The 17,898-nt window shown below is 41.5% G+C and overlaps 1 protein-coding gene across 4 annotated transcripts in view; it reads left to right on the top strand.

The window, feature by feature from the left end:
• GALC (galactosylceramidase) overlaps positions 1-15,014 on the top strand; it is a 57,718-nt gene extending 42,704 nt beyond the window's left edge. For 3 of the 4 annotated variants that reach the window (XM_015473301.3, XM_010809641.4, XM_059890496.1), the window contains 5 exons: positions 1,982-2,132; positions 3,366-3,546; positions 9,555-9,718; positions 11,107-11,183; positions 13,170-15,014. In XM_015473301.3, the coding sequence (XP_015328787.2) occupies positions 1,982-2,132; positions 3,366-3,546; positions 9,555-9,718; positions 11,107-11,183; positions 13,170-13,316 (720 nt within the window). In that variant the 3' untranslated portion in view covers positions 13,317-15,014. The remainder of the gene's footprint in view (positions 1-1,981; positions 2,133-3,365; positions 3,547-9,554; positions 9,719-11,106; positions 11,184-13,169) is intronic. The other variant, NM_001206020.2, reaches the window with a different exon arrangement.
• The last annotated feature ends 2,884 nt before the right edge of the window (positions 15,015-17,898 follow it).

Here is a 17,898-nt window from a genome sequence, read left to right as displayed (position 1 = left end):
GTAGGGAACAGAAATTTGATTAATGAATTAGTTTTTAGTTTCATAATTGATTTATGACTGAAGCATAATAGAGATATTATTAAAACCCCCCCCCCCCCCGTTTTTAAAATAGAAGTCCTCTTCAAGGAAGCATGTTTTGGTAGATGGGTTTGCTCTTGGTATTTAGTTTGTCTTGGTGAATGGTACCATCACTTGGTTGCCCAGGTCAGAAATTCGAGTCTCATTTGAGACTGTCATTCCCACCCATTCTTTGAATACCCTCAGTGACCAAGTACAGACCGTGTCACCCACATAGTTCTCCTGCCCATGCCTCATTCTCCACTCCCACTGCTCCTGCTTATTCAGGTCCTCATTAGATCTCTCGTGGATTTCGGAAACTCTCTCTTGCTCGTTTAAGTCTCTCTGCCAAACATCGCATTGCCCCCAGAGCTGGTTTTTGTCTATCCTTTGCTCAGATGCCTTAATGATTTTGTCAGTTCACATTCCTTAGTGTAACGTGTGACCTCATTACTACCTCACAAGGTAAAAGAATGCTTTCTTTTCTAGAGGCCTGTCCTACTAAATTGATCTTTCTTCTCACACTAAACTTCTTGCAATTTTCAGGGCATGGGTATGCCAAGTTAATTACTTCTGTAACTTTGCACATGATTTTTCTTCCTCCTGGGATACCTTGTTTATATTTTTATCATCCTTCAAGACTCACCCCAAGTGTGGCTTTCTCTGAAGCCTTCCCAGCAGTCTTAGGGTCGTAGCCACCTGGGGATGTGTGTTTGCTTAGGAAGCACGTCCCTGCTGCACCGGATGCCTCCAGGATTGAGTCCCCACCTTATACATCCTTAAAGGTCCCTGCCTTTTTGTCCCAGGTGCCTAGTGTGGAGCTTAGTAAATGGTGGTTTCTTATCAGTAAATGTTTCAAAGACTGAATTGGTCTGTGCAAGCACATCACTTAGCCTAATTGACACAAATCTACTTTTTCTGGTAATTATTACTGTTCTGTGACTCAACTAGTCACTATCAATAAATGTAAGTGTAGCGTCTACTTTTTGTATGACACATTGCTAGAAATAACATCATAAAATTGATTTTCCCATAAGAAAAATGTATCATTTAGGGTTATTCCTAAGCCAGAATATGGTATTAGATATTTCATAGACCTGACCGACAATTTAAAGCAAAGGTGTGAGATAAACACCTTTAATTCAAAGTAGAAAAGAAGAACTGCTCAGACTTCATGAAGTGGACGTACAGTTAGTGCCGTCATCAATTATGCTAAAGCTTCACTGTCTGTAGAGGCCCGTATTTGCTGTAGGACACCTATGATGTAGGGAATGTTTCTTCTGGGTCACTCACTGAGCTTAGAACTTTATAAATATTGTCTCACTTAATACAACAGCCCTATGTAGTATGTATTTTATACTCATTTTAGAGATGAAGCGATTATGGCTTTAAGAGATTAAATTGGCAAAACATAAACCTAGTTTGCTAATTGAAATATGTATTGAACATGTAATGAGTAGGTAGGACTTTTTTTAAAATTAATAGTAAGGTTCTCTGTGTTTAATAGCTGAGTCAACAGTAAGATTTTACAGATATTTCTACCTTAGTGAAGTCCTAAAAAATAAATAAGCAGATCTCTTGGATACGTATATTGAATTTATACACAGGCTTTGAAGATCTTACAGTCTAATGGAAAAGCATAGACTGATAGAAATAGATTTGGGGGTCATCTGTTCCTTCTTCCTTGTATGAAGTGAAATTCTCCTAATATCCTTTCTAGAATGTAATTTTATAAAGTTTTCTAAACAACTTAAGAAAAAAGATTTCCAGGGCCTTGGTATTAAGTGTGTATATTCACAAATAATTAGGGACTTCCAACAGAAATCACTTTGGCATTTCTTAAGCTATTTCTTAAAAAGGCTATTTGACTCACATGAGATGAGCCGAGGCGCCTGGCTTGACCACAGTGTTGTTTCTCTCTCAGCTGCTCGATAGCGGTGGCAGCTTCACCCTGGAGCTGCAGGAGGACGAGCTGTTCACCCTCACCACGCTCACCTCCGGCCGCAAAGGCAGCTTCCCGCCACCTCCCAAGTCCCAGCGCTTCCCCTCTGTCTATGAGGATAACTTCAACATTGGTAAGTCTTTGTACTGACACTTAACTTGGTTCCCATTTTCAGCAGTAATGGATAGATTTCTACCTATCAAACTGGTGCAAGATGGAGTCTGTGAGAAGTGCATTGATTTAGTTCTAAATCTCTATGTGGTAAAAGGGCCCTAATTTCTGTTACTTCCAAGTAACATCGCAACTTGAAGGTCTTGTAATTTGCAGTGCCAGAAAAAATTTAGAGGTTATTGTTGGAGTGAAAGTTATACAGACCTTACTCAACTTACAGTAGGGTTAGGTCCTGATAAACTCACTGTAAATTGAAAATACCGTAAGTCAAAAATGTACTTCATGTACTTTAATCTACTTCGCCTACCAAACCTGTTAACTCAGCCTAGCCTACCTTCAGTGTTCTCCGAACACCTACGTGACCCAGCAGTTGGGCAGAATCCTCTAACAAAGCCCAACAAGGTGTGGCATGTCTCCTGTCGCTTCCGATGCTGTAAAGAAAGTGAGCCCAGGACGGCCGTCAGGGTCCACAGTGGTGCTCAGCGACTCTGCCGTTTACCCTCGTGATTGTGTGGCTGACGGCGCTGTGGCTTTTTGCTGCTCACGGCCACTGCCCGCATCACGAGAGGGTGTGCTCATCAAAATCCAAAGTTTGAGGTACAGTTTCTACTGAGTGCGTGTCACTTTCATACCATTGAAACTGGGAAGTCAGGGCAGTTGAACAACTTGCCTTGGGAACTGACTGAGCTAGACTTTGAACCCAGGTCTGCGTGTTCCTGAACCAGGATCTTTCCTCTTAGCGTTTGCATGGATTGAATATGTGAAGTCTGTATGTCCGACTGACCATGTTGGTATTTAATAAAGATGACAAAAAGTCCGTAGCTCTTTAATTACCTAAACCCTACCCTTTGACTATTTATAAGTATCATTTCTCTGGTAGCTCAGTGTTCAAGAATCTGCCTGCCAATGCAGGAGATACGGGTTCAATCCCTGGGTTGGGAACATCCCCTAGAGAAGGAAATGACAACCCACTCCAGTATTCTTGCCTGGGAAATCCCATGGGCAGTTTGGCATGCTGCAGTTCATGGGGTCGCAAAGAGTTGGACATGACTTAGTGACTGAACAACAATAAAAAATATCATTTGCCTATTTAAAACTTTTCAAAAGTATATCAGAATATACCAGAAAACATTAGAGAGGAGAGATGCTGTAATTATTTGATAACTCAACACACAATTTATTGTGTTCTGAACAGATTACCCGTTCTTTAGTGAAGCTCCGAATTTTGCTGACCAGACTGGGGTGTTTGAATACTACGTGAATATGGAAGACCCCGGAGACCATCGCTTCACACTGCGGCAGGTTCTCAATCAGAGGCCCATCACGTGGGCTGCCGACGCGTTCAACACCATCAGCGTTATCGGGGATTACTCATGGTATGTAAAACTGACCTCGTCTTTACCATAGATGTGGTGAAATAACCTTGTAATGTCGTCAGGTACTTTCTGAAGCCAGGACTCCACAACAGCCCTCCTTGTCCAGGAGCCTAAGAGGTCTGTGATAACTGTTGACTGTCACAGTGGGCGCAGACCAGCCGGTCGTTTTGCTGTTGTTCGGCGTCCTTCCCTCAGATTTCCCCAATTTAATAGTAATCGTTGCAGGGTAAGATTGGTTTTAATGTGAAATCTGAGGGCTTTGGCCCCAGTTATAATGTAAAATTTACGCATAAGCAGACTTTGCAATGGCACCCCACTCCAGCACTCTTGCCTGGAAAATCCCATGGATGGAGGATCCTGGTGGGCTGCAGTCCATGGGGCCGCTAAGAGTCGGACACGACTGAGCGACTTCACTTTCACTTTTCACTTTCATGCATTGGAGAAGGAAATGGCAACCCACTCCAGTGTTCTTGCCTGGAGAATCCCAGGGACGGGGGAGCCTGGTGGGCTGCCGTCTGTGGGGTCGCACAGAGTCGGACACGACTGAAGCGACTTAGCAGCAGCAGCAGACTTTGTGATATGCATGTTGTTTTTAAGCTTTTGTTTTTGCTGGAGAGTTGCTCCGTTGATCTGGTGTTGCCACCTGCTGGACCCATACTTGAATTACACTGTTTTAGCCTTTGTGCAAAATCTGTTTACAAGGTGACAGTAGATGGCAATAGTAAAAAGCAAATCAGCTTTCAGTTGGCTAGTGAATTTAACTAGTATACCTCCACCGTGAGACATAAAATACAAGCATTTCAGGCTTAGTGATAGTAACTATTAATGCGAAGTCACAAAATAGCCATATCTGTAGCCTGGAAATTGGACAGGGAAGGGAAGATAATTTGGAAGAAAGCCTTGAATTCTTTATATGAGGAATGCTGTAGAAAGTCTCTATCCCTTCTGCAGAGCCTTAATCTGTGTTATAAAATGCAGTTCTAGTCACAAGCTCTGATATAAATCTTGAGAAACTTTCAGTTATCCAAAGTTTCTGGAACCATTATAGCACCATGAATAATTATTAGGATAAAGAATTCTTACCTAATTTAGGATGACTTTAGTGGATTATCTTTTTATACAACAGAAATACTGTTTATACCAGCATCTCTGTTCATTTTAGTTCAGTCGCTCAGTCATGTCCGACTCTCTGCAGCCCAATGGACTGCAGCACTCCAGGCCTCCCTGTCCATCACCAACTCCCGGAGCTTGCTCAAACTCATGTCCATCGAGTCAGTGATGCCATCTAACGATCTCATCCTCTGCCATCTCCTTCTCCTCCCGCCTTCAATCTTTCCCAGCATCAGGGTCTTTTCCAATGAGTCAGTTCTTCACATCAGGTGGCCAAAGTATTGGAATTTCAGCTTCAACATCAGTCCTTCCAATGAACACTCAGGACTGATTTCCTTTAGTATTGACTGGTTTGATCTCCTTGTAGTCCAAGGGACTCTCAAGAGTCTTCTCCAACACCACAGTTCAAAAGCATCAATTATTCTCTGCTCAGCTTTCTTTATAGTCCAGCTCTCATATCCACACATGACTACTGGAAAAACCATAGCTTTGACTGGACGGTCCTTTGTTGGCAAAGTAATGTCTCTGCTTTTTAATATGCCATCTAGGTTGGTCATAGCTTTTTCTCCAAGCAGTGCGTGTCTTTTAACTTCACGGCTGCAGTCACCATCTTCAAGGATTTTGGAGCCCAAGAAAATAAAGTCTGTCTGTGTTTCCATTGTTTCCCCATCTATTTGCCATGAAGTGATGGGACCGGATGCCATGATCTTAGTTTTCTGAATGTTGAGCTTTAAGCTAACTTTTTCACTCTCTTCTTTTACTTTCTCAAGAGGATCTTTAGTTCCTCTTCACTTTCTGCCATAAGGGTGGTGTCATCTGCATATCTGAGGTTATTGATATTTCTCCTGACAATCTTGATTCTAGCTTGTGCTTTATCCAAGCTGGCATTTCATATGATGTACTCTGCATATAAGTTAAATAAGCAGGGTGACAATATACAGCCTTGACGTACTCCTTTCCCAATTTGGAACCAGTCTGTTGTTCCATGTCCAGTTCTAACTGTTGCTTCTTGACCTGCATACAGATTTCTCAGAGAGGCTGGTAAGGTGGTCTGGTATTTCATCTCTTTCAGAATTTTCCTCAGTTTGTTGTGATCCACACAGTCAAAGGCTTTGGCATAGTCAATAAAGGAGAAGTAGATGGTTTTCTGGAGCTGTCTTGCTTTCTTGATGATTCAATGGATGTTGGCAATTTAATCTCTGTACTAGACACTTTATCTGGATATTCTGGTCATGTCAGTGGGCTTTGTGATTTCCTCTTTTTTTTTTTTTTTAACTAATGGTCTTATTGTAAGACAGGTGACTGAGTTTATTTGTCTAAGGGATGGGCCCTGCTATATTTTGACCACTAGTCTGGAAGCCAGCCTCCATAGATACTTTGTGGGCCAACCCTTATCCCCCATGCCTGTGAATATTCTACATGAAGTTCTCTCTGAACCCCAAATGTTTTGTTTCTGGCTGAGAATCTAGAAAGGTTGAGAGAATTTCATTTTAAAAGAGAGATGATTAACCAAAACTCTTTGTAACTTTGAAGGTTTTGCAGTATTTACATAGCAGTACTCAATCTTACTATTGCAGTGGGGAAGGAGGTAGGGAAGGGGGGATGAAGTCAAGTGGGGAGAGAAGGAAAGAGTGACATATTCTGAAAGAAAAAGAACCAGAAAACTGCAGTCATGCTTCTGTCCTTCTTAGCTCTGCCCCCCTCCTGTCGTTTCGCTGCTCAGGAACACACCGAGATCCCCGCCTGCTGCCGAACCCAATACACATTTCCGGGCCTGATTCCAAAGCCTTGTAAAATTTGCTCTCATCCTGTTTACTTTGTTTTGTTTCTCATCATCCTATTCTGGGTGCAGGGGAGCCGGAGCTGCTGAGAGATGCATACGCATCCCACGTTCATTTCTGTCCCCGGCCGTGATGCCGGTGTATTGCAGGGAGAGGAGGGAGAGGAGGGAGTGGAAGCTGGGTAACACTGAACACTGGTCTGTGCTTCTGATGGCTGTTTTATGCTGAAGGCAGCACCCTGCCTACCGTACAGACTGGGAAACTGAGGCGTCGGGGTAAGATTGTTCAAGATCCCATACTCTTAAATTCAGAACCAGGGCAAGAGGCCAGGTCTGTCCCACGCTGTAGCCCCTGCTCCTTGGACTTCCTCTCACAGCCTTGTTTTAATCACTGTCTTCTCCCTGAGGGCAGGAACCAGAAAGTTAGAGTGTATTTATAGTGCTATTCCAGTCAATTAGCTCTATGCATGCTGGGTGCCATCAGTTCTTAGGACTGTGTTTAGAACAGAATTTCCCTCACGTTTGTTGCTGCTGCTACTGCTAAGTCGCTTCAGTCGTGTCCGACTCTGTGCGACCCCATAGACGGCAGCCCACCAGGCTCCCCCATCCCTGGGATTCTCCAGGCAAGAATACTGGAGTGGGTTGCCATTTCCTTCTCCAATGCATGAAAGTGAAAGTGAAGTCGCTCAGTTGTGTCCCACTCTTAGCGACCCCATGGACTGTCCATGGATTCTCCAGGCCACAATACTGGAGTGGGTGGCCATTCCCTTCTCCCAGGGACTGAACCCAGGTCTCTCGCCTTGCACGTGGATTCTTTACTAGCTGAGCCACCAGGGAAGCCCTGCTGCTCCTGCTAAGTTGCTTCAGTCATGTCCGGCTCTGTGCGACCCCATAGACAGCAGCCCACCAGGCTCCACCATCTCTGGGATTCTCCAGGCAAGAACACTGGAGTGGGTTGCCATTTCCTTCTCCAATGCAGAAAAGTGAAAGTGAAGTCGCTCAGTCGTATCCGACTCTTAGCGACCCCATGGACTACAGCCCACCAGGCTCCTCCGTCCAGGGATTTTCCAGTACTGGAGTAGGGTGCCATTTCCTTCTCCCTCACGTTTTTTTAGTTAAGTGTCAGCACAGTAATTTGACTATAGAGGGTGGACTTTCCCAAAGCTACTTCAGACTTTCATCTTATTAGTAAGCTTTGGCTGGAATCTGAGGACAATCACAAAATTACCTTTTTCTGAATAGACCTGAACTCTTGAATCCTTTTGATCAAATTTGCTCAATATGTTGGCTGGTTTTTATTTTCTCAGCACTTCTGAGGGGTTATGACTTTGGAAGACGAAGCCAAATTTTTATTCTATTTTATTCATTATCTGTAAAATTGTGTGTAAGTTCTGATGTAAGAATAATTTATTATGGAATGTGATGTAAAAAAAGGAAAACACTTGATCTTCTCTCACTCTCGCACTAAATAGAATGAGTTTATGGTGCTGACAGGTTCTGATGAACCAGCACCATGATAATGAGAGGTAGGGGATTTAGAGGTAGGGGAACCAGTCCGGTCCCAGGTGGTCTCGTGCTGGTAGTGATCTGCACAGAGAAGAGCACGCTCTGCAGGGGGAGGACACACAGGAGGGACTGGGCTCTAGTTACTTAGCACTTGATCTTCCCGTAAAGTAGCCCAGCTTTGATTAAATGAGGATTTTCCTGATGGTTGTGTACCTGTTGTAGGTGCTTCTTTTTTATATTTTCCTTTACAAGTAACATTTCCCTGTGCAAAATTCAGTGATGAGAAATGTAAAAACCACATAATTCTAGATCCAGTTTCTCCCCATTTCAAAAAATATATTTCTTGGCATTCTTCATTTTAGATAAATTGCTTGCTTTATTGCTTGGCTGTGTGCAAGCTAATTCTTTCCCATTTGCACTTAAAATTTGAGTAGGAGGGGAATTGTTTTCAGAGGTCATGTTGGATTGGGGTGATTGTGGGCTTCTCTGGTGATTCAGCAGTAAAGAATCTGCCTGCCAATGCAAGAGACCTGGGTTTGATCCCTGGGTCAGGAAGATCCCTTGAGAAGGCAATGGCAACCCACGCCAGTAGTCTTGCCTGGAGAATTCCATGGACAGGGAAGCGTGGTGGGCTGCAGTTCTTGGGGTCACAAAGAGTTGGACACGACTTAGCAGCTAAATAACAACAAATCACTGCAAAAGAAATCTGGTGGCATTTGTGAAAGGAAGCCTGGAGGAGAGCTCATTGATGATGCTCTGTTAGCTCCTGTTTGGCTCAATCTTTCTCCTCCTTTGGTATACTCTGTCAGTCAGCACTGCCAAAACCCGGCTGTTACTGCCTCTTCGTAGGCAGAGATACCCTGTAGGGGAAAATGGTTCTCGGAGTGAGGTTTCTGGACCTGCAGCATCAGCGTCACCTGGCAGTCTGTTAGACACGCAGGTTCAAGGGCCCACCCTATACCTGCTGAGTCAGACCCTGAGAGTGGGGCTGGCAGGCGGAATCAAACACACCCTCCAGGGTGATTTCCATGGGGCTCAAGTCTGAAAACGCCTGCTATAGAGTCAAGGGAGAGTTGACTCTGACTTGACAGAGAAAATAATTTTAGATCTTTCTTCTGCTGTTTTTAAGTCTTGTTAGGGTTAAATGTAAAAATTAGCTTCAAAGTAACTTTTCCCAGAGGCTCCTAATACGTAGCCTTCACTGCTTCTCTTTGCTGATGTAAATAATAAACGTTTTTGCTCAGACTTAGTGGAAACCTATCTTTTATGGTATTCCTAGAAAAAAATGGAATCTTATTATATTCTTAGAGTAAGAAGTTATTTTATTATAGAAATACAGGAAATATATTCTTAGGAAACTTGAAAACAATAAATATTATTTTCCAATAGTAAGTCATTTAAAAGAGGCAATGAAATGACTTGACTTTAGTCATGTAAAATTTAAAACCATTATTGGTGAAGATTCTTGAAGCCCATACGTGCTATTAATGTGGACTTAGCGAAACACATCCTTCCCTCAGTTAGAAGTTTGGAAGCATGTGGCTGTGAAGTGAGCCATTGGTGCTGCATTTGAAATGACATAATTAAAAGCACTAACACTTTGGTTCTGCAGGTCCAATCTGACTATAAAATGTGATGTGTACATAGAGACCCCTGAGAAGGGAGGCGTGTTCATTGCTGGAAGAGTCAATAAAGGTGGTATTTTGATTAGAAGTGCCAGGGGGATTTTCTTCTGGATTTTTGCAAATGGAACCTACAGAGTCACAGGCGATCTAGGTAAGTGCATTTTTCTGTAGCATGTGATTTACTATGTGATATGTTGATGTGAGTGTCTGCTTTTTACCTATGGGAGTAGTGAAATACCTCACCATGTTTGAGCATCTAATTGGGAAGAGATTCAACATGTGTAAGCAAACACCAAACGATTCCACATTATAGTGTTAATTAATTAGTACAGAGGCAGCTCAGTGAAAGAGGAAATTGTGCAAAGTCTCTCGGGTATTGTAGCCTTGAGCTAGGCTGTTAGAGTAGGGTGTGGGGGTAAGGAGAGAATACTCAGGAAATTAAAAAAAAAGCAGAAGTATAAGAATGTTGCTGGTGTGCTTATGGAAATATAAAGGGAAGAATTAACTGGCTTAAAATGGAGATACCCTATTTCCTAATTTAGTCAATAACTTGAAAACAGCTTGACTTTATTATTCATCTTAACAGTCTTTGTCTTATGTATAATAGTATTTTATCTAGAGTAGGTACTTAGAATCTGTTCAAGTTGAATTCCATCCACTTCACTTTGGTTTGGGTACACACCACTCTGTTGAAACTAGATCTTATTGGTGACTCTTTCTGATTCAAAGTCTCTTGACTTTCATCCTGCATTAATAAAAAGTCTTGTCTCCTGTTGTTTTCCCCCTTTGCTTCTTCCTTAGGTTAAAGGGCTCCAGTGATAAAATAGAAGTTAAAGAGCGAGTGGGTAATAAGGACATTAGAATAGAAATTGCATAATCATAGCATGACTGGTCTGGAAGGTACCTCGCATTTTCCAATCCAAAAGAGAGTGCCAGAGAGGTTAATTGATTTGCTGAAGGTCTCAAAATGAGGTAGTGGAAGAAGTGGAACTAGAGATTTAAATCTCTGTCTTCAGTCCCCACTGCCCTGTGTCTTAAACTGCCCATTGAACATCTCATCCTGAGTTTCTGTCAGGCATTCAAATATAATACATTCAAAAATTGACATTATTTTCTCTCTAATTCTCTAATGCAATTAATATTACCTTGTAGTGAGTTACACTACCTGGAAATCTTATGGTAGTTTTTTGACTGTTCCTGCTTATCTTCTATATTTGGTCCGATCAGGTGTACATACAGACCTGAATATACATGCTAAGGCGTCATGTGCCCTGCTTGGTTTGTAAGTTTATTTTGCTCATTTTCTTGTGAGCTCATGTATTGTTATTGCTCAGGGTAGGATCTCTGCATGTTGAGTTCCTCAATGAAGGATGTTTTTTTGTTTTAAATCAGTTGTAGATTTAAATCTTGGAAATGTCAATCTTTATTATGACCGACTTTGCTACATATGGATGTACCTAAGAACCCCCAGTGAGTTCTGCGATTCAGTGATTTAGATTTTAAAAATGTGCCAACTAGGATAATCTTTTTGTGTTACAGCTGGATGGATCATATATAGTTTAGGACATGCTGATGTTACAGCAAAAAAATGGTATACACTCACTTTAACTCTGAATGTAAGTATTGCCAATCCCAGTTCCTGGAGGTAAAATGTTCTTTTCTTGTGTCTTTTTTTTTTTTTTTTTAACATTTTATGTTATCAAATGAGATGGGGAAAGTGTGATAAACAGTGGAAAACAGGCAGAGAACCTGCCGTGATGCCAGCAAACCACTAGTCCTTGGGATGCTAGTGTGGGTCTGGGTTATTTCACCTTTGTGAACCTCTGTCCTTATCTTTAAAATGGAAGTAAGCTCTGTGGGTTGTTTGAGAGTTAGATGATTTTTATTTTTTTTTCACTCGACACATTTTTATCAAGAGTCTACTATATGTACTGTTCTAAGTACTAGGGATATAGTAGTGAACTAGACGGGCAAGATTCCTGCTCTCTCGGAGCCTCTGTTCTTCTGGGACAAGAGTTACTAAGTTTTTCTTTTTTTTTTTTTTCTGTAAAGGGCCAAAAAGGAACTATTTTAGGCCTTGAGCGCCCTATGGTGTACTTTGCAGTTCTTCAGCTCTGCTTTTGTAGGGAGAATGGAGCCTTTGACAGTAGGTGGATGAACCGGGGTGGCTGTGTTCCACTGAATTTATAAAAATAGGTGGCTGGGCTGTGCGCCAGAGCTGGCTGACTCCTGCTATAAATAAGCAAATAAAACTGTGAAAGTAAAAATGGGATAATGAGATAAAGTAGCTTCCCTGCCAGATTCTCCAGACAGCGGCCAGGGAAGGCCTCTTGGAGGTGGTGACCGAGCTGAGGTCTGAGTGGAGGGCGCGCTCTGACTGGCCGGGTGGGAGCGGTGGTCAGAGGATGGGGCAGCGGATGCTGGGGGTGGGGCAGGGAGATGAGCTTCTGTGCATAATGGGGTTTGTGTGTGCAAGCCCTGGGTTCAGTGTAATAGTCACCAGTCCCTCAATGGCGGAAGAGGTGCAGCAAGCACTTTCAGAGCTGGAGCTGGATCGCTGTGAGGTGTGCAGTAATGGGAGCGTATGTGGCTCTGCATGTGGAGTTGGGCAACTCAGATTCAGGTCTGAGCATCACTGGTAAATCTGTGATTCTGATTGCTCGTCGCCATGTCTGCAGCCATAAAACACAAGAACTAAATGAAGGCCCTTTCCATTATAAGTGTATGACTCAAGAGCAGATTTTATTTTGACTCCGCCTAGCGCTTTGCATCTTTTGCTCTTCACCCTTTTGAAATTAGCTAGTTTTAAATGTGGCCGGAAGGAGTGTGCTGTGAATGTTTGCTCATAAGCAAGCTGTAATAATGGTAAGAGCTGTGTGCCAGGCACTTAGCTAAGTAGGAAGGGCAGCTGTCTGAGAAAGGTGTTATGTTTATCTTTCTCTGTCAGTGACCAGTACATTGTTCCTGTGGATATTTCTCTCTTCTTCCATCCACTCCCCCCGCCCCTCCCAGTCACCGGTTTAAATGCTGGTTACTGTTTTTCTAACATAAGGGTGAGCTTTTGAAATGACCTCAAAGTGATATTCTGTACATGAGGATAAAACAATAAAATGAAGGTTAATTACCCTTCTCCTGGCTGGGCTGATTCTCTTTCATGAAGACCTTAAATAAACATCTTGGGCCCTGCTGAACCGTCTGAAGAGCTGGTAGCTGTAAGCTACAAAGGACATAATTGCAACTACGTGTAAATAAGAAATATGTTTTATTTTAGTGAGCTTTTGTCTACAAATTTATCATGATGTTATGAAAAGTGTTACATTCCAGCAGGTTTTACAGCATTTTGGGGGAGTACAGGAAATATTGAGGATTTTGTGTCTTGGGAACTGTTTATATAAATAGATGAGAATTTCCTTTGAGAAAATTTCCCCTGCGTTTCAAACTTCTGCTCAAAGTTGTGGGATCATATTGCCTTGATGAGTCTTGCGTGAGAAGAATATTTGCTCCATATTTGCTACACTAAGTAGGTGGCCCTTCCATGGAGCGGCAGGCTTCAGAGGACCATTTTCCCATGTGTCTAAGGGGTGTGTCTCTCTCCATTCCAGGGTCGTTTCTCCTCCGGCAAGCTGAATGGCAAGACCCTCTGGAAGAACATCTCTGTGAACTTCCCAGAAAACGGCTGGGCCGCGATTGGGACTCATTCCTTTGAATTTGCACAGTTTGACAACTTCCGTGTGGAAGCCTCACACTAATCCACAGAGGGCCGTGGGACACTCTGCATTGTCCTTCTTTTTGGGTTTGATTCAGAGCCAATTCTCGTTTTGATGATCAACATAGGAGCCTTTCAGAGGCGAAAAATAATGAAGAGGAAATGAGGAGAAAAATATATTTTTGCTGATCCTCCTGAAGATTATTTTAGAACTAATTCCAAGGGGAAACAGCTGACGCTTTAACATGACCTGATGTGTCCCATACATAGGACATGAAGTACGCGGGTCCCATCCTTGGGAGTGGTTAGGGTGTTGAGACCCTGACGCCTTGGGTTAATGCCGAGGTAGCTTTCGCCATCTTACTTGCCCGTGCAGATGGCCAGGGCTCGCTCGGACGGCGATGTGTCTGTTCACACTGACTGCGTGTCCTCGTCGTGGGCTGCGCCGCCCTCATAGGAAGCTGAAGACCCTGGAGGTACTGCTGTGCGGGAACCACTCCAACATGTTACACCTGCACTCTGAAAGTACTTTTTTCTTTTCCTTTTTAAAGTGATATATTTTTGAATTATGATGAGTGAGATGATTTGAAAAATAGCTCATTAGTAACTACCTCTAAAGATATTTCTACAGTAATAAATGTTCGCAGATTAATTGGGTTACCTGCATTTTTTTTTTTTTTTCTTTTGGGTCCAGCTTTTAGTCTTGTGACCCTTACAACTCTGTGAACGTTTTCCCAGGTGGCTGGAAGGAGGAAGAAAGCTCCCTGGCATGTAGCCAGTGCTGTGAATGGGTCCAAAGGTAAAATTGTAGCACATTTTTTGTTTCATTTCACTGTGCCTTTCTGGTCTGACTTCTCTCCTGGCACTGGTGACAAACTAAAGTGACTAATGAATACTTCCACCTCCTTGTGCTGGGAGATAGGTGACCACCTACCTTTTGCTGGTGTGTAGAACTGGAGCATCCTCTAATATGTTGTTGTGGTTAGAAGTATTTATTTAACTGAAGTACAAATATGTTTAAGTGTAGGTGAGAATGTTTCTCATGCATTATAATTTATATCTAATCATTAGTGTACCCCCTTGAAGCAAATCAGTTATTCATGTGGATAAAACAAATTTTTTTTATAATGAAGGTTTAAAAGTTCATTGAACTAATTCTACAGTTTTTGAATTTATAATGATTTAATGTAGGCGAAACCAACATGAAGTTTTGTATTACCATTAGAGACAAGAAACTAAATTTTAGAATAAACCAGGTTACAGAGGAAAATTTTTAAATTAAAACCAGTCTAAGTGATTTCCAGTTTAGGTCACTACATATTTTTAAAAATTAACTTTATTGAGGTGTAATTTACATATAGTAAAATGTTTGCATTTTAAATGTACAGTTCAATGAGTCTTGGTAAATGGATAAACCAAGATATCAAACTGTTTCGTCACTCCAGAAAGTTCTCTCTTATACCTATGCAGTCATTTACCCTCACCCCACCCTGATCCCAGGCAATCATTGATCTGATTTCTGTCACTGTTGATAAATTTTCTTTGTTCCAAAACATTATAAAAACGGTATCATACACTTTGTACTCTTTTATGAATGATTTCTTTTACTTATCATGAAGTTTTTGACATTTGTTTATGTGCTATGTATATCAGTGATTTGCCCCATTGAAGGGGTATACCACAATTTGTCCCCCCAGCTTTTAGAATTACGAATAAAATTGTTATGAACATTCGAGTACAAGCTTTTGTATGGACATATGTTTTCATTTTTTCTGGGTAAATGCCAAGAAGTGAAATTGCTAGATCCTATTGGGAAGTGTGTGTTCAACTTTATAAGAAACTATCAAACATTTCCAAGTTAATTGTATGATTTTATACTCCCATTAGAAATGTTTGAGAATTTCAGTTGCTCTACATTCTTGTCAGTGCTTCCTATTATTATTATTTTTAATTTTAACCCTTTCTTGTGACTCTGTAGTAGGTTCATTAGCTGCTGCTGCTAAGTCGCTTCAGTCGTGTCCGACTCTGCGACCCCATAGACGGCAGCCCACCAGGCTCCCCCGTCCCTGGGATTCTCCAGGCAAGAACACTGGAGTGGGTTGCCATTTCCTTCTCCAATGCATGAAAGTGAAAAGTGAAAGTGAAGTCGCTCAGTCATGTCTGACTCTTAGCGACCCCATGGACTGCAGCCCACCAGGGTCCTCCATCCATGGGATTTTCCAGGCAAAGTGCTGGAGTGGGGTGCCATTGCCTTCTCCAATTCATTAGTTGCTGCGCATTTTTTCAAGGGCTTATTTCCCTTTCATATATTCTCATGCAGTGTTTGTTCAAATCTTTTGCTCATTTAACAAATACGGCTCCTTGCCTTATTGTTGAGTTGTAAGAGGTCGCTATACATTTCAGGTGCAGTTGTTTTCTAAACTCAGATACGTATTTTGTAGATTTTCTCCAAGTCTATATCTTCTGAAAAGTAAAAAATTTGAATTTGGAAGTCCAATTTGTCATTTTTTCCTTTTATGATAGGTGTGTTTTTGGTGTCCGAAGATATATTTGTTTGGCCCAAGTTAACAAGGATGTTTTCTTTGTCTTCTAGAATCTTAGTGTATTTCTGTATTCAGATCTGTGATCCCCTGTGCATTACTTTTTGTTCATGAAGAGAGATGAGGATTGAAGTTCATATTCTTCCTGTATGAATATTCAGTTTCTCCAGCATCATTTGTTAAAGACTTCCTTTGTCAAAAATCAAGTGACCATACATGTGTACAACCAATCATAGACTCTCTATTCTGTTCTACTGATATGTCTGTCTGTCTTTAGGCAAATACCACATTCTCCTCATTAGCAAACACCCTTTCCAACAACACAGATGACTCTACACATGAACGTCACCAAGTGGTCAATACCGAAATCATACTGGTTATGTTCTTGGCAGCTGAAGATGGAGAAGCTCTATACAGTTAGCAAAAACAAGATCTGGAGCTGACCGTGGCTCAGATCATCAGCAAAACTTGGGCTTAACTTGAGGAAAGTAGGGAAGACTACTAGGCCGTTCACATATGGTCCAAATCAAATCCCTTATGATTATACAGTGGAGGTGACGAATAGTAAAATTTGAGCTCAGCTTATATCCTCCAACTTTGTCCTTCAAAATGGTTTTGAATAATCTAGATCCTTCACATTTCTATAAGTTTTTGACTCATATATTTCTGCAAAGTCCTTTCTAGAATTTTGATTGGAATCACACCAGCATTACAGATGGGAAGAATGAGTATCTTAATAATATCGACGCTTCAGTCTGGGATCATGTTCCATCTCCATGCTTTGAGGCTTTCTATAATATTTGTCCGCAATTTCTGTAGTTTTCACTGTACAGTTTTTATACATATTTTATTATATTTATCCTTAAATATTTTGTTTTTTGATGCTATTGTAAATGGTGTTTTCTCCTTATTTTTCAGTTCTTTGTTGTGCACGCATCAAAATAGAGTTGATTTTCTTCTGTTGACCTGCTGTCCCACCACATTACTAAATTCGCTTATTTTAGTAGCTTTAAAAAAAAACAAAATTTTAGACTTTTCTACATATATGATAATATCATCTGTAAGTACAGATAGTTTTACTTCTTCATTTCTAGTAGGTCTGCTTTGTTTCTGGTGCCTTATTTCACAGGCTAGGACTGCTAGTACAAGGCAGGGAAGACGTGGTAAGAGCAGATGTCCTTGCTGTATTCCTGACCATAGGGAAGAAGTGTCTTTTGTCATTAAGTGTGATGTTAGCTATAGTGTTAGATATAGTGTAGATATTTCTTTTCTGTAGATTCCCTTTATTTAGGGAAAGTTACCTTCAATTTCCAGTGTGCGGAGAATTTTATTGTGAATAGAGATTCAATTTATCAAAAAGTTATATGATTTCTATATACCTAATCAGACAGTTATATGATTTTTCTCCTTTATTTTGTGAAGATGGTATTTCATGTTTGATTTTTAAATATTAAAACAGTTTTGCCTTCCTGAGATATGTCATGACCAAGTGGTGTTTTTTACCCTGTGTGTATATAGTAGTGCATTTGATTCCTTGGTATTTGGTTAAGGGTTTTTATGTTTATGTTTACATGGAATATGGGTCTAGTTTTTTTTTTTTTTTAATGTCTTTGTCTGGTTTTAGTACCAGGATGATGTTTTATAAACTCAATTGGCAAGTGTTCCCTCCTTTTCTTTATTTTTTGAAAGAGTTTGTGAGTTTCTTAAATCTTAGATGGAGTTCATCAGTTGTATCAGTCAGGGTCCCTGAGGAGGCAGAAGCTACACTAGGAAAAACTTCACAGAGAGAGTTATTAACTAGTAACAGGATTAACGGAGAAGGCAATGGCATCCCACTCCAGTACTCTTGCCTGGAAAATCCCATGGACGGAGGAGCCTGGAAGGCTGCAGTCCATGGAGTCGCTGAGGGTCGGACACGACTGAGCGACTTCACTTTCACTTTTCACTTCATGCATTGGAGAAGGAAATGGCAACCCACTCCAGTGTTCTTGCCTGGAGAATCCCAGGGACGGGGGAGCCTGGTGGGCTGCTGTCTATGGGGTCACACAGAGTCGGACACGACTGAAGTGACTTAGCAGCAGCAGC

This window comes from Bos taurus, chromosome 10, assembly GCF_002263795.3.
Source record: "Bos taurus isolate L1 Dominette 01449 registration number 42190680 breed Hereford chromosome 10, ARS-UCD2.0, whole genome shotgun sequence".
NCBI lineage: Eukaryota > Metazoa > Chordata > Mammalia > Artiodactyla > Bovidae > Bos > Bos taurus.
Note: the sequence above shows the minus strand (reverse complement) of the source record. Positions and strands in the feature narration are given on the sequence as shown.